Consider the following 14,743-nt stretch of genomic DNA (forward strand, 5'->3'; position numbering starts at 1 on the left):
CTTCTCTCACTCATCCTCAGCCTTCGTCTTCCTCATCATCACTTCAAACCTCTTCATCTCTACACTGCTGCAGTGTCCATACTGCGGCACTAAACCTTTAAACCCAGCTGCAACCCCGGCTTCAAACTGAATTTATTTCTTAGATTTGTTTTAAATCTTATACCCCCCGTGGCTCTTTCTTGTTATGTAAGTGTAAAAATGTTCTCTGTTTTTTTTACGAAGCGCACGCAGCCCATCCCCTTTCTGCTGTCAGGGATTTTGTTTAAAGCATTTATGCGTGCACACACCAGCTCCACTTCAGTCTCGGTGTGATAATGAAACTAATGCACTTTAAGTGGATTGGCTTTGAGGAGCCAGGATTCGCCTTAAGACGTCTGAGACGACCGGAGTTAGGACTGCTGGGGTTGGGGTCACGCATATTGTTGCATCCTTGTTTGCACACACATGCACTAAAAAGCAAACCGTAATGCTAAAAATTGTACTATATTTCTATTATTTAAGGTTGTTTTGCTTCTTAAAACTGCTTTGAGCCGTTTTGAACAGTGGCATATTGACTTGTTTAACAACACCTCTTGCTACCATGGATAGATGTCATCTTCAAGTGCAACAATTCCTCACTTTCCTAACCTCTAGCGCCCTCTCCGCTGCTCACAATTACCCCTCCCTTTCATTAACCTTTCTTGAAACATTAAGTTTCTCCCTGATGTTGAACAAACCTCGGTCTTCTTTTCACTTTCACCTCATCTCTTGTGCTTTTAATAAACCGTTGGGCTCTAATTATCACACACACACACACACAAACACATGAAGCTCACTGTTGTGTCTGGAGGCGTCTTGAACTTTGACTATAAACAGCTCAGCCAGTTAATCATTTTGGCTCAAACCCTTCACTTGGTTTGACTGCGTACTGTTGTTGTCACATAACACAACCTGCAAACTGCTAGACTGAGTGGCGTACACGTCTATTTACTGTCTCCGTATTTTCTCCTATATTTTTAACAATAAGTGCACAACAATTATAACAATGAAAGCCGTTTGCCACTACTGTACATAAAAAACCCCACTTTTTATTCATGAAAGGTATGAGGTCAAAATCACATTTTAACTGAAAGGTTCAGCTTTTGCAATGAAAAATAATTTCTTATTCCTGTCCCCTTTTATATAACTTTATAATGTTTCAACTGTAGGACTAATGTTGTCACCTTTTGACTCAGGAATACTTCAGTATAAAGAGGAGTTCATGGTCGACTCTTATACTGAGAGCTGATCTGATCCTTGAGTTAAAAAATAAGCCCCCATCTTCAGTATTTACTGGACTGTCAGTGTGAGGCGTTTGTGTCGAAGCGCTGCGGGTGGTTTCCTTCATACATGGTGACGTGCATTTTGGTCAGACAAGTGACACTGAAGTGCATATGAAACCTAACTGCCATGTTGTTTTATTTGTTTTATTTTTAAGAAATAGTAGGTTTGCCAGGAAAAAAGCCTTATTTCTTTTTTATTTATATATGTATAAAGTTGATCTGTTGCAAACTTTATTTATCTTAACCAAAGTCTGTAGAGTCTGAGATGGAGCTCTTGGGGTTTTTTTGCCCATTGCACAGTCTGCCCTTATGGGTGATCTTACTGGGATATCCAGCCCTGACCAAACTGGAAACTGTCTTTGTGAATAATCCTTCTTACTGTAAATTGATGAACTGCAACTTGTTTGGATACACCCTTACAGCTCTTAATGTGAAGAAACAGTTTGGTCTTTAGGACAGGTATAATATGTTGTATTGTGTTTTATTTTTTTGTGTATTCTTCTGGTTTTATTGGTCTTTTGGTCGGTGAGATGTTTGAATGTGGCGTGAGTCTTTTGTCCACCTTCATCCCCGCCTCTGTTCACCTCTGTTCAGCAGCTTCTCCTGCTTCCTGAGAGCCAGCCGCACAGCTCTATATTGCACCATCTGCATATCAGTGTCTGCCTCGGCCAAAGCATTAAATTAAATCCCTGTTTGGGCTGATTAACAAATGACTGGTGAGCTCACATAGTTATGAAGTTATTTAATTTTCAGCATGGCATTTTATTTTCTTCCTTTTCTAAAAGCTAAAACATGTTAAGCAAGAAGACCAGACTCATCCCAAAGCTGTGAACTTTGTGAGCGTTTCCCGAGGCTCATTTTTGTTTTGTTGGCTAAAGTTCAGCCTTGCCATTTGTACCTGTCTCCTCCTTATCCTCTCTGTAAATCACTCTCATTCTCTCCCCTCCCTCCTCTGTCCTGAAGTGAATAGTTAATCGGTCTGCTAATTGAGTGACAGTTAGCGAGCGCATTGTCCTAATTCCAATCAGAAACCCTGGAACAGACGCAGTCACAGCTGATTCATCTCTGCCTCTTACCGCTAAATCCACAAGCTGCAACTGGAGGATGTGCCAGCAAGATTTATTTCTCCTAGAAAATCAAAATGACTTCTAAAAAGTCTGGCTCCGTTACTTAGTTTGGGCCCCTCAAACACATACAGAAAAAGAAAAGAAAAGAAAGAAAGAGAGTTCACCTCTTTGTTTTTCTACCTGTAAATATGAGATGTTGTTGAATATGTATTCATTTTAGATCTGTCTGATTTAATTCAACAGCTAGACAAGTATGAGTGTAAAACTATTTAGGATTGAAGTTTAGAGAGAAGGCTTTATGTTTATTTGGACCGAATTAAGTTACCTTCAAAAACTTCAGCCCTGTATATCTTCGCATTTATCTGGTTTCTTATTTGTTTTCCTGATATCCTGTTGTTCTAACAAGAAACAATTGACTCCTGTGATCTGAAGCTCCGTGTGGTGTAGGATTTTTCTAATTGGTCTAAAGGGAAAAGTAAAGTTGTGCAGAAAAACTAAATGAAACTGAAGTGAGGAGTCTGAGAGAGATGGTGTGGGAAGGAGACCGGCTGTTCTGTTTTCTCCAGCAGTCCAAAGTAGAGACATGTGGCTCCCCAGACAAGCTGTCCAGAGTGGGAGAGCTCGCTGGACTCATTACAGGCAGGGCCAAGACGGGATAGCTTGACAGAACACCATTGGATCATACGGAGGATTGGAACGGTCGGAACAGAATTGTTCCGGTGTGTGTGTGTGTGCGCGCGCCTGTGTTTGTTTGGAACGGCGCGTGCGGACAACTGTCCATCGCCTCTCTCCGTCTGTGCCACCCCTGGCTGCCCCCCTCCCCCCATCCCCCCCTCATATCAGTGCATTCACGCACACACACTCTGCCTGGGCCTGGCCATAAGGATCGCTTAAATGTTTTCAGTCGTACTGGACAGCTGAGGGATGAAGTGGCCAACCGCAGGCTTCCATTGGTTGGACACATCGTCTCAAAACTGACTCACAGAAATGGCTGAACTTGGACCAGCGCGCCGGTCACTGCAGCCAGTTTATAATAGTTTTATCAGTTCAACTTTTTCCTCATGCTCGTCCATTTTGACAGTCAATCCATCTCCTTTCGGCGATCGAGTTTGAAGTCGACAAATTTTTTTTTTTTTTTCAGATGAGGACTTTTATTCATAAAGTTCACAGGTGGAAAAGAAAAAAGCTTTTAATTGAAGCTTATTTTGTACGCTTTGTGTGATTTAAACCTATTGGCAAGAAAAGTTACGACTTCAGAATACCTGTGAGGCGATACGAAGCTCGACGATTTTTATAGAGGTTTCATAATTTTGTGTCTGACAGTCTCACCAGCATTTAACAAAATTATTATTGCATAAACGCTGTATGTTTTTATCTTTTATAGATATTTATTCATACTCCAGGGAAGCAAAAGTTCCACAAATACAGCAACAGGCTGAAATATGTCCCTGTCTGTATACCAGATTATTATTGCCCACTGTCGAAATGCAAAGACACAATTTTTTCGCCTGTGTCATTGTGTCTCTGTGTTTCATGTGTTTGTCTGCTACCAACATATTTCATAAACCACTAAACAAATTTTATTGAAACTTCCAAAAAAGTAATGATTGGATGTTTATATACAGCTTATTAACTTTCAGAGTCAGACAGATTCAAGATGGCTGGCTATAACTCAGCCGGTTTTACAAATATTGAGCTACAATTTAATGTGGTGGCAACTTAGAGTCACTCTGATCATGATAGCACATTTGGGTGATATACATTCCTTCAAGGAACGCTAGGTGTTTATTTTTGACTGTTAAGCCAGCACCAGTGAGGCGTTCTCTTTTACTCACATTCGCCTTTTCTTTTTTAAATCTCTTTTTTTTTCCTTCCTCTTCCTTATGTCTCTCTCAACCCCTCTCATTCAACCCCTCTCACAGCACTCTGTTTATAAGTAGCAAGTGATCCAGAGAATATGCTTTGTTTCTGAAAGAACAGGAGAAGGAAATGGAAAAGCAGGAGAGAGTGTGGGAGGATTTGTGAAAAGAGGAAAAAAAAAAATAGACCGGGAGAAGAGAGGTGTGATTCTGTAGTTCTAGTGATGCTCTGACACCCACCAGTGTTTTTTTAAGTGTCTCTCTGCGCGTCCCTCTGTCCCTGTGTGGTGGTTCGTAGCAGTCGGCACCTCTCCGTCACCTACACACACACACACACACACGTGCATCTCCGCCGCCACCAGCACCCAGAGGTACCGGCGAGGGCCCGTAATCGCATGGTTCCTTCGGCGGAGCAGGTGTTTTTCTGCAACGTGTTAACGAGCGCGGCCTGCTGTCATTTCTGCTTTAAATGGATGTCACAAATAGAACTCACACACACACACACACACTTATACACTAACTGTTCTATTCTCCCAGCAAATTAGCTGAAACAAGGTGATCAGTTTAAACTGAGGTTCTTGTGTTGTTTTTTGTCATGAGTTCTTCTGCACGTGCATGCACAAAAGCATTATGGTTTTATTATTTATGGTTTTTGTAAGTTACTCAAAAGTTTAGTTGCACATCTGTAAGTAAAAACTATCATACCTTGAAGGAACGCTTATCGGCCGCCTGCCTTTCATGCTGAAGTTTTAAACAAAGATCTTTCGATGGATATAAAAATAAATGATATACAAATGTTTGATGCTTGTGTGATCAGGTCATCTAAAAAAGCTGTGGTCCCACCTCAGCGGCGGCGGCCCGTTGGACAACATTCTGTCACCAGCTGCGCAGCAGATGTTAATTTTTTGTTGTTGACGTCTAAGAAGAGTCATTTTTTTTGTATGTAATCTTGTTTTGTCTCATGTCACCGCCTCTCGTCTCCTCTCATCTGTCTTCTCCTCTTTTTAGCTGGTGACCAGTGGTTTGTGTATGTGTGTGTGAGAGTATTTGGAAGAAGGGTCACCACCTCAACACCTGCCCATGTATCAGCCAGATGATGTTTCTGGCATGGACACTTTGAGTGTTGTGCTGGTAAACATGTTTTTTCATTTTTTACACGATAATCCGATCTGAATCTGGCAGGCGTTGTGGGAGCTGCAGAGCTGCTGTGTGTCTATCTGTTTGTGTAAATACCAGTGTGTGTGTGTGTGTGTGTGTGTGTGTGTGTGTGTGTGTGTGATATCCTAAGAACAGATGACAGTTTAGCAGCTCTTAACTGTCCAGGGAATAAAATCTGTATTTAAAGTTGTCAACATCATTATTTTTGTTGTTAATTCCACTTTCCATACATTATTCTGATTAATCCTTTTAACCCCTGTGAACGCTTTGAGCGTCATGATCCTGCTTTATCCGAGCTCCAGTAGCGTTTGCACCGAAAATCAAACTGATCTCCCCTTTTTTTACATTCATGTCTCTCTGCAGGTGAATACATAAAGAACTGGCGACCTCGTTACTTCCTGCTGAAGACAGACGGCTCTTTTATCGGCTACAAAGAGAAACCTCAGGATGCAGACCTGCCCTACCCACTAAATAACTTCTCTGTAGCAAGTATGTTGCTGTTCATAAAGATTTCTGGCACTGGAGTCTTACACTTCAGACCTTCAGAAGTGTGGTTATGAACAAAAACTATCTTAACTGTTGAAGATCGCGCTTTGAACTACCTAATCTGACTGGATTTTAATCTGATGGCTCGTATAAGCAGGACTGAGACCAAAGTGGATTATTGTCACCTTAACATAAATCTAATCTCATACATTTATTAGCCATTTATTTTAACACTATATATATAAACTGTTACATAATTATTCTGGCGAAAATATTCTGATATTTCTACCAGAGGTGTTACAGCTAGATGACCAAATAAAGCAAAATTGATGGTGATCTAAAGGTTATAAAGTCGTGTTTGAAAGACCTGCTGTAAAAGTTTTCATATTGAAGTTGCTCTAAGGCAACAGTAATCCACTTTGGTCTTGGTCCTGCTTGGACTAGCCATTAACTCGTCAATCCAGTCAAATTCAAAGTCTGTATTTTCAAAGTGATGTCGTTCGATGAGCCATCCATTTTGACAGAACTGCACTTCAAAAGATCTGAATTATCCCTTTAACTGCTGTCTTTTTTTATAACTTAACATTTCCAGTCTTCACAGTACCTAAACCACTTGAAGGATGCAGCTTTGAAATTTCTGATGCAATAATTTGCATAATTTCTTTTTCCTTTGGTGATAACCCAAATGTTATTGGTTTTACTGTTGGTTTGAATACTTTGATTCGAACTGCAAATAAAACAGTAAAAACACAGTATGTACCAACAAATATAAGAAAGAGTAAAAAGAAAACAAAACAACAAAAATGATATAACAAATAAAAGCTTATGTAATGAATAACAAATATAAATAAGTAATAGAAGCAGTCCAAAAAAGGGTGAAAGCTGAAGCTGCAACTTCTAAATAGCCACTCCTCTCATGTGTCATTGTTTCACATAGACCAAAAAAAATCTATAATATTAATGATCAAAATAGACTGATTTAAATGCCAATATTAAAGAAAATGCTAACAACAAGCTAAGCATACATCGACAGGTCAGTTCTACGTTGTTCTCCTCTTAATTAAAAAGAAGACTAAAGAGAACCAGAAAGGTTATGTTTTGCAGCATTATCAACAAACGTTTTTGCCTTTAAAAACACAACATCTGTCATTTTTAACAATCTGTAGCGAATTAAAAGATTATTAGTATTCATTATAAGTGGCTTTGTGGATTATTCTGATAGTTTAATTATTGGGTCCGACTTGTTTTATGCACATTTCCCCAACTTTTCACAGAATACAACATATATGGTATTAGAAAAGAGCAGTATAAAATATTCAAACATCTCACAGTCAATAATACTAACAGATTTAGATATTGATAGATTTTGATATGAGCTGTATGTGGTTTCCAAAAGTTTATGATCTATAATCACTCTTTCAATTTTAACTGTTTTAGTTGCATCTAAATTCTCTCTGCTACCACCAACACAATTTTAGTTTTATTTTTGAGGAGACAACCTATCACCATCAAATCATTTTTTAACCAAAATCAGTTCATTTCCTCCCGTAGATGTGTGTTTCTCCTAAAGTGCTTTAAACTGCAAAGCTGTACGGGGCAGCTACAAGTAGCTGTGTCTTTTTTTGGCACACTTTATCCACGTTACCTACTTTTCTGTAGGCTCATACGTCACAGTGATGCGACTTTACGGTTGCCACAGTCAGCCGGTCCGTAGAAGATTAACTGCAGTCGGCTGGGAATCAACACATTTCTGAAATGCCAGAGGATGTCAGATCTGCCTCCTATCTTATCGTTTCATCACACAGAGCCACAGTGAAAACCTCCAACAGCCACAGCAGTCGTTATTTGTCTGTCTTCGGTCTTCACTACAGGCTCTAATTAACCGTTTATCAGTATATCATCTGTCAGCACCTGGTTAACGAGCTCCGCCACACTGTTGACACGTTCAATTAACCAATTGTTGCGTAATCGCAATTGGTTTTAATGTTCATTCTTACAGCGAAAGCAGATTGTCTGTAAAAGTGTTACTGCTTCCCAGATGTTTTAGCTTTAGATAGAATGGGAGTCGCCCTAAAACTCTGTCCTGTTAAACAAGAGGAAAATAAGATGCACTTTTTTTTAAAACACTCCTTTTTTAAATTTAACATCATATTTAAAAAAAGCAGGTCAGATTATTAGGTTTGATTTAATATTTGAATTCTCTTTTGACTCTACTGACAAAGCACTTCATGTATATTCAGAATATCGCGCAGCAGCCATCTCCTAATACATAAATAGATTTTTTGTTATTTAGCGGTTTAATCTCCTCCGTGATTATATATCTCTGTTCTCTGATTGTAATCAGATAGGCTCTAAGCTGGTGCAGATGTCACTGCATGCTCACACTCACAGTTAGCAGTGTAATGCAGCTTAGGATCTCTGATTTTAAAAGCTATCATTGTCTTCAAATTAATCAAAATGAAACCAAACGGGCTTAGTCAGTTAAAATCTCATGGCTTTGGGGAAGCAGTGTGTGAAAGATCCGAACCGGTGCTAAAGCAGGACAGGCGGAGGAGAGGACAGGAGGCGAGCGCCAAAGCAGAAAATAGGAATAAATGGTGGAATACGAGCCGATACTTTGGAGGAAATTATTAAGGATGGAGGAGGAGAGAAGGACAGATAGGGGTTCAATAGGAAGGACAAGTAAAGATAATGAGGAGGAGAGAGGAAGAGGAGAGATGAGATGGATGGAGAGAGGGAAGGGTGAGGTTTTTGTGGATGAGGTATGTTGGAGAGGGATGGAGCAGACAGAGAGGAGGAGGTGAAGACCAGATCGGAGAAGGAGGAAAAAGGGAAGAGGAAAAGAGTTTGCAAGGAGGACAAGCCAGGCCATACATCCGGCCCCGGCTGCTTGGCACAGCACCGCCACTGCCACATCTGTTGCCCAAAGCTGGGAGGCCAGGTGGTGTGTGTGTCTGTGTTTGTTTGTTTGTGTGTGGCTGTGTGTGTCTATGCGTGTGTGCAGAACAGAAGTGGTCAGATGGAACAGAGATGGTACAGGCCTGTTCCCTGCAGAGGGACTCATACATACAAGCTTGACACACACTTGCACACACACTCGTACACCCGCTAAACTGCTACACAGATCTCACAATCGCCTGCTGTGGCAAACAACCCAATTTCGGCTAACATTCAAAGTTCACTTTTATGTTCGCGCGCGTGTGTGTGTCCATGTGAGAACGTGAGTGTTATTTGGCATCAACAATAGTATGACCTTGTTTTCTGGCAGCACAGCGGGTTCTGTTCACGAGTCAGGTAGTAACTGTTTTGTGTGTGTTTACATTCAGGCACCGCCGTGTGCACGACCTGGGTAGTTTCGCCATTAACCTTCCTGTCTATATTTAGGCTGAGCAGTGACACGCTGTGCCGTGCCACTTAAGCAGAAAGAAACTGGAGGAAAGGATAGCTGAGGAAGGAGGAAGTGGTGGACAGAGGGCGATGAATGTAAACCAGATGTGAGGACAGAAGATGGATCATAATGCTGTTTTACATCGGTTCTCGTCCTCCAGAACCACAGAGACTGCTGAGGGACAATGAAGATGCATCCTTTCCCACAGCGAGCTCACAGCCCCATCTGGCCGTGTATGCTTTCGTTTCTGCCTTTGTGTACTGTCTTATGCATTTGTGTAATAATGGCCTACCGTGTCGCCTGTTTTCATACAAACGTGTCTCGTCGGAGAGTCGCCAGATGCGTGTGCGGCGCAACACATAATATCCCTTGGCACGAGGAAGCAGCTTTTTTAAGTTATTGAAGCCTTCGCCTGTTTTTACACCAACAAAATAAAATTTGAACTGCGTGTTTGACACAGCCTATACTGTATCCCTTTAAACCTTTTCACGGCAGGCAAACTTTCTGACCTGTTAACAGCAGGAAAAGTCAGGAGTTGTTAATGACGCAACAGGAGAGGAGCGGTCGTGCTAAATATCAAAACCTAAAGAAGCAAATCATACTTGGGCCTGACCAGTCTATGCTGCGCCATGTTTGAAATAAAAACAAAAGACATTCTTACTGTTTGAGGTGAAAGTTGTTAGTTGCTGCTAACAACTAATAAATAGGGCAAGAGAAGAAAAATCCATATCTGCATCACGAAGCATTACAAGCAAACTTTGAAAATAAAGCAGAAAAGATTTTCTGCTCGCCACCTTGCACGTCAGAGTTTCAAGCAAAGATTTTGCACAACATGCTAGCATTTAGGTTACGTATGTGTCGGGGATGACTCTCAGCTACACAGCCATTTTTTGTGTTTGCTAAGGTTGATTAGCTGTGGCAGCCATCTTAAAACAGATTGACTCCAAAATGAATCAGTTGTAGATGTCCATCAAATGACTGAGAGCTTTATTAAAATCCAGTCACTGGTTCATGTGATATTTTGCTAACAGACAGGCAAACAAACGCACACACAGGTGATTACATGATGATCTGCCTTTCATGCCGGCACCATAAAGTAGAAAACAAAACACACATTAGATTTTTATTAAATTGAAACTGTATTTTTGCTATTCTTATTTTTTCTTGCTGAATGTTCAGTTCTTCTGTAAAGGCACGATCGTCTGTTTCTGTTTCAGAATGTCAGCTGATGAAGACCGAGAGGCCAAAGCCGAACACCTTCATCATCCGCTGCCTTCAGTGGACCACCGTCATCGAGAGGACCTTCCACGTGGACTCACCTGATGAACGGTCAGCCGGGTTCACACTGTGGGATTTTCATCCGTCTTGGACAAAATAATTTGTCCAAAATCATGAGTCGAGAGCTTGAATCTGTGGTCTGTGGTTGTTCAGTGTGACAGGATCACCGGCAGCTGATTCAGACGACCTACAACAAATATCAAGTAGTGTCCGAAACTATCTCGGAAAGTTGTGCAATGTGACTTCCATTTTCCTGCCACGAGCGTGTCCACAGCTGTCTCTTTTTCCTTCTCCTCCTTCTCTATATAGTGTCTGAATGCTAAAATCAGAGCGTTAATGTCAGCGCTTACTTTTCTTTTATTGCTGCACTGATATCTCTGTTGTTTCTTTGAGGCATACGAGATTCTCCTGCTGCAAATAGTCGTACAGTCCAGCATTTATTAAATCCTGAATCGTACAGTGTGACGTGTACCGGTTGTTTATGGCGGCCAAAAAATCCCACTGTGTGAGCCAGGATAAACAATCTATCTATATTTATGTAATTTTTGCATAATTAATTTGATTTTATTGGTTTTTGACCATGAAAACTTCAAATCAGGAGCTGATTAATGGTTAACAAACAAACAAGCAACAACAACACGAACATACAGAAAGTTCCAGAAGTTCATCCCGTCTGTGTTTCTGTAAACTTTGTTTTTCTCTCAGGACAGAAGTTTGGAGGAAAAAAATTGTAGGTTCAGTTAGATCTCTAAAATGTTTGAAAAGTCAGTCATTTGTCAAAAAAAAAAAAAAACTTGGGGAAACTGTTTTGGGTTTTAGATCAGAGGTTTGCAATTAGACATTTTATGCAAGAAGCTAAAATAATAACTAAAAGAAAGAAAAGCCATCAAAACGACAGAGGTTTTAAATGACCTCAGCCTGAAGTAGCAGGTAGGATAAATATTATATTCTCTAAAAGTATCATTAGGAGCAGAGATATGTATATATGAAGGGCTTTACTGTAGAGAGTCTGTTCCTTTTTTGGTGTCTGTGAGAGAGACAGAGTGGAAAGAAGACCTTTCAAGTAGTGTTGGCATAAATTCTCCAGCTGCTCGGCTCCTTTCTGAGGAGCTGAGGTGTTTATCTCCAGAAAATGAACAGCTTTGCCCAGAAGACCACAGATGCTTCTGTGCATTCTTTGAGGTTGCGTGCATGTTGGTGTGTGTGCGTGTGTGTGGGTTGCAGCTGTCTGTCCAACTCTATCTGCGTTATAAAGTGCTTTTGTAGTAGTTTTTGCCTCTAGATAATCAAATCAACATTTGAGAGTTGAAAGGAACTTCATAACTTTTTATTAATTAGTTTGAAATGTGTAAACAACGTGCAGACCTAGCGGCGGATGACTGCGAGCTCCAGATGTTTGTGTTGTGAGGTGTGCACACATCCAGCGGAAGCGAAGTGTAAGTTAAAGCTTGTTGGAGAGGAGTGTGTTTGCCACAACTGGCTGTAGGTGTGTGTGTGTGTTACTGTATCTGCTGTACTGTACCGTGTCTGGCAGGCCTCCAGCTACCACAGCCCCAGCCGTGTGCAGAGAGGGTGGCACGTGTTGGCACGGCGCCCGACTGTAGGCAGGCCCATTATCTCTCATTAGCAACAGGGAAAAAAAGGGAGAAAAAGAGGCTCATTATACAAAAAACACTTTAACCGAGAAAGAGCATTTATCTGCTGCCTGACCTTGAGAGAGTTCCCATTGCTTTTCACGCAGCTACGTGCACACACACACACACATACACACACACACACATCACATGTGCCACAAATCAAAATGCTCCACTGTTGTGAACAGAAACTTGAGTTTGCCCTTGTTTTGGAGTGTGTAGGGTACATTTAGAAGTCTTTGCAGAAGAAAGAGGTTTAGATCCTAAAACTTTACTTCTCTGTTTAGGTTCAGATGAATGCTTCTTTAAAACCCTCAAGGAAACATATGGACTCAAACAACAAGTAACACACACGCATACACACACAGAGGTGATCGTTTATGAGTCAGATAAGTTTCATGCTGATGATCTCCTCAGGGATGACTCCAGGTAAATCTGTTTTAAAGGCTCAAATTCATAAATTCCGATTTTTTTTTCCTGCAGTTTCTGGTTCTGTTTAGAGTTAACACTGTTTGAGGGAAAAGAACAAGGAAAAACTTCAAGAGACTTCCCTTTGAACTGAGTTCCCCCTTATTTTTGCTCTGAATTTCCAATTTGAATTATCATTTCATCAGAATCGGTTACTCTCTCTCCACCTCCCCGCTCCCCCTCTTGTATTCTCCTCTCCTGTGTATCAAAGCGGAGGGAAGTTTGACCCTGTGCATTATGTATGAAATTCATCATTGTTAAAAAATGTTAATGTGTCCACACATCCTGATGCATGGCTGGCCTTCTGCTCCACACACATTCACTCACGTTCTCCCAGCAGATGTTGAACAGCACTTCTAATGGAAAGTCAATGGGGAGGAACGATGTTAGCAAACAACAATGCATTGTTCCCTCTAATGCATCGGGGTGTGTTCGAGCACACCCACTCGCCCTCACACACACACACATACACACTCTCACGCACACACACAGACTGGTGTCCATTAGTTCTGCTCTATGATCATTGCTCATTTGGTTGATTCTCTGGTTGACCGTGTTTCCTCTCTGTTGAACAGATAGGTGTTTATGATAATTGAAAACACTTTAGCGCCCTTAAAGTCCTGGTTAGTTGAATGCAGCAGCCTCTCTGTTGAGAACAGGAACCGTATTTTGTGTTTGATCTGTGTAATATATCGCTGCATTTAGTCATGTGTATTACTGTATGTGTAAAAGTATAAAAACATTATTCTATATGATCACCTGAATACAGAAAGTCATGCAAAAAGGCAACAAGTTACAAGCAAAATATCATATTGTTGCATTATATTGAGACTGAGATCACATAAGAATTTAGACAATTTAGTCAGGGAAATAAAAAAAAAGATCACTAAAGCTAATTGTAACAATCTTGTTTGATTCATAAATCAGAGATGAGTGGACAGAGGCCATCCAGATGGTGGCCGACAAGCTGCAGAGACAGGAAGAGGAGAGGATCCAGTGCAGCCCCACGTCCAACATCGACAACATGGTGGAGGAGGAGATGGACATCTCCACGACGCATCACAAACGCAAGGTAGGGCGCGAGCAGAAGCACGCGGGAACGTGCTGACTCCCCCAACAGTTAAACTCAGCATACAGAAAGTTTTCCAGATGTACTGTAGCTGAACATAGGTGCCGTTAAAAAAAAGGTTAGTTTAGTTGAGGTTTAGTTGAACTCAATGGCTAATCTAGATGTTTGTTTCGGGAGGGATTTTCTTTTATTTAGTCTTCCTGTTCACAAAAATTCTGAAAAAGTTGGAACATTGTGTCAAATGTAAGTAAAAGTAGAATTCGATGATTTACAAAATCTCATAAACTTATATTTTATTCACATGGCAAACATATTGAATGACAAAACAAAGACATTGTACAATTTTTTTTAAAGAATAAAGAAAAGGTAGTTTTGAATTTGATGATTGAGATTTGCAAATCATTGCCTTCTGTTTTTATTTACACTTTTTCCAGAATCAGGGTTGCACATTTTGAAATATCTGCCAGGATTTAAGGCAAGACTATGTCACTGGAATAGCAACAAACCTACAATTTTCACATTCTAGCAGCTATTCAGTTTGCAGAATGAATAAAATAGTTTTTATTTTCTGTGTTTACACTTCCTAAAGACAATGAGCGACTTCGACTACCTGAAGCTGCTGGGAAAGGGAACATTTGGAAAAGTGATTCTTGTCCGGGAAAAAGCCAGCGGGAAATATTACGCCATGAAAATCCTGAAGAAAGAAGTCATCATCGCCAAGGTTTGTCTGGCATGGAGCGCCAACATAAAATAAACAAATGTCTGTTTACCTTTCAGGACATTTTCAGTTTTAAGCAGAGTTTTAAATATGTGTACGTGTCTAAGCTTTTTGTTAATTTTTTGCAGTGCTCTTCAGCTGCTTTTTTAATTTCATCAAAATCCTTTATTTATTTATTATTTTTTTTACAGGATGAAGTGGCTCACACACTCACAGAAAGCAGAGTACTGAAAAACACCAGACATCCCTTTCTCACTGTAAGTACCTCATATACACAAAACAGCTGGTTCATACATGTATATGCAAAATACCCCCCC

General features: G+C 40.6%; 1 protein-coding gene across 3 annotated transcripts in view; it reads left to right on the forward strand.

Moving 5' to 3' along the window:
- The window catches only part of akt3a (v-akt murine thymoma viral oncogene homolog 3a), a 50,684-nt gene that overhangs the window by 20,506 nt on the left and 15,435 nt on the right, over positions 1-14,743 (forward strand). The window contains exons 1-7 of one of the 3 annotated variants that reach the window (XM_017430105.3): positions 4,966-5,358; positions 5,749-5,874; positions 10,477-10,588; positions 12,459-13,065; positions 13,567-13,711; positions 14,298-14,429; positions 14,618-14,683. In XM_017430105.3, the coding sequence (XP_017285594.1) occupies positions 12,932-13,065; positions 13,567-13,711; positions 14,298-14,429; positions 14,618-14,683 (477 nt within the window). In that variant the 5' untranslated portion in view covers positions 4,966-5,358; positions 5,749-5,874; positions 10,477-10,588; positions 12,459-12,931. Of the gene's footprint in view, positions 1-4,965; positions 5,359-5,748; positions 5,875-10,476; positions 10,589-12,458; positions 13,066-13,566; positions 13,712-14,297; positions 14,430-14,617; positions 14,684-14,743 lie in introns of those variants that run through there. The other 2 variants (XM_037973409.1, XM_017430096.3) reach the window with 2 other exon arrangements.

This window comes from Kryptolebias marmoratus, linkage group LG22, assembly GCF_001649575.2.
Source record: "Kryptolebias marmoratus isolate JLee-2015 linkage group LG22, ASM164957v2, whole genome shotgun sequence".
Taxonomy (NCBI): Eukaryota; Metazoa; Chordata; class Actinopteri; order Cyprinodontiformes; family Rivulidae; genus Kryptolebias; species Kryptolebias marmoratus.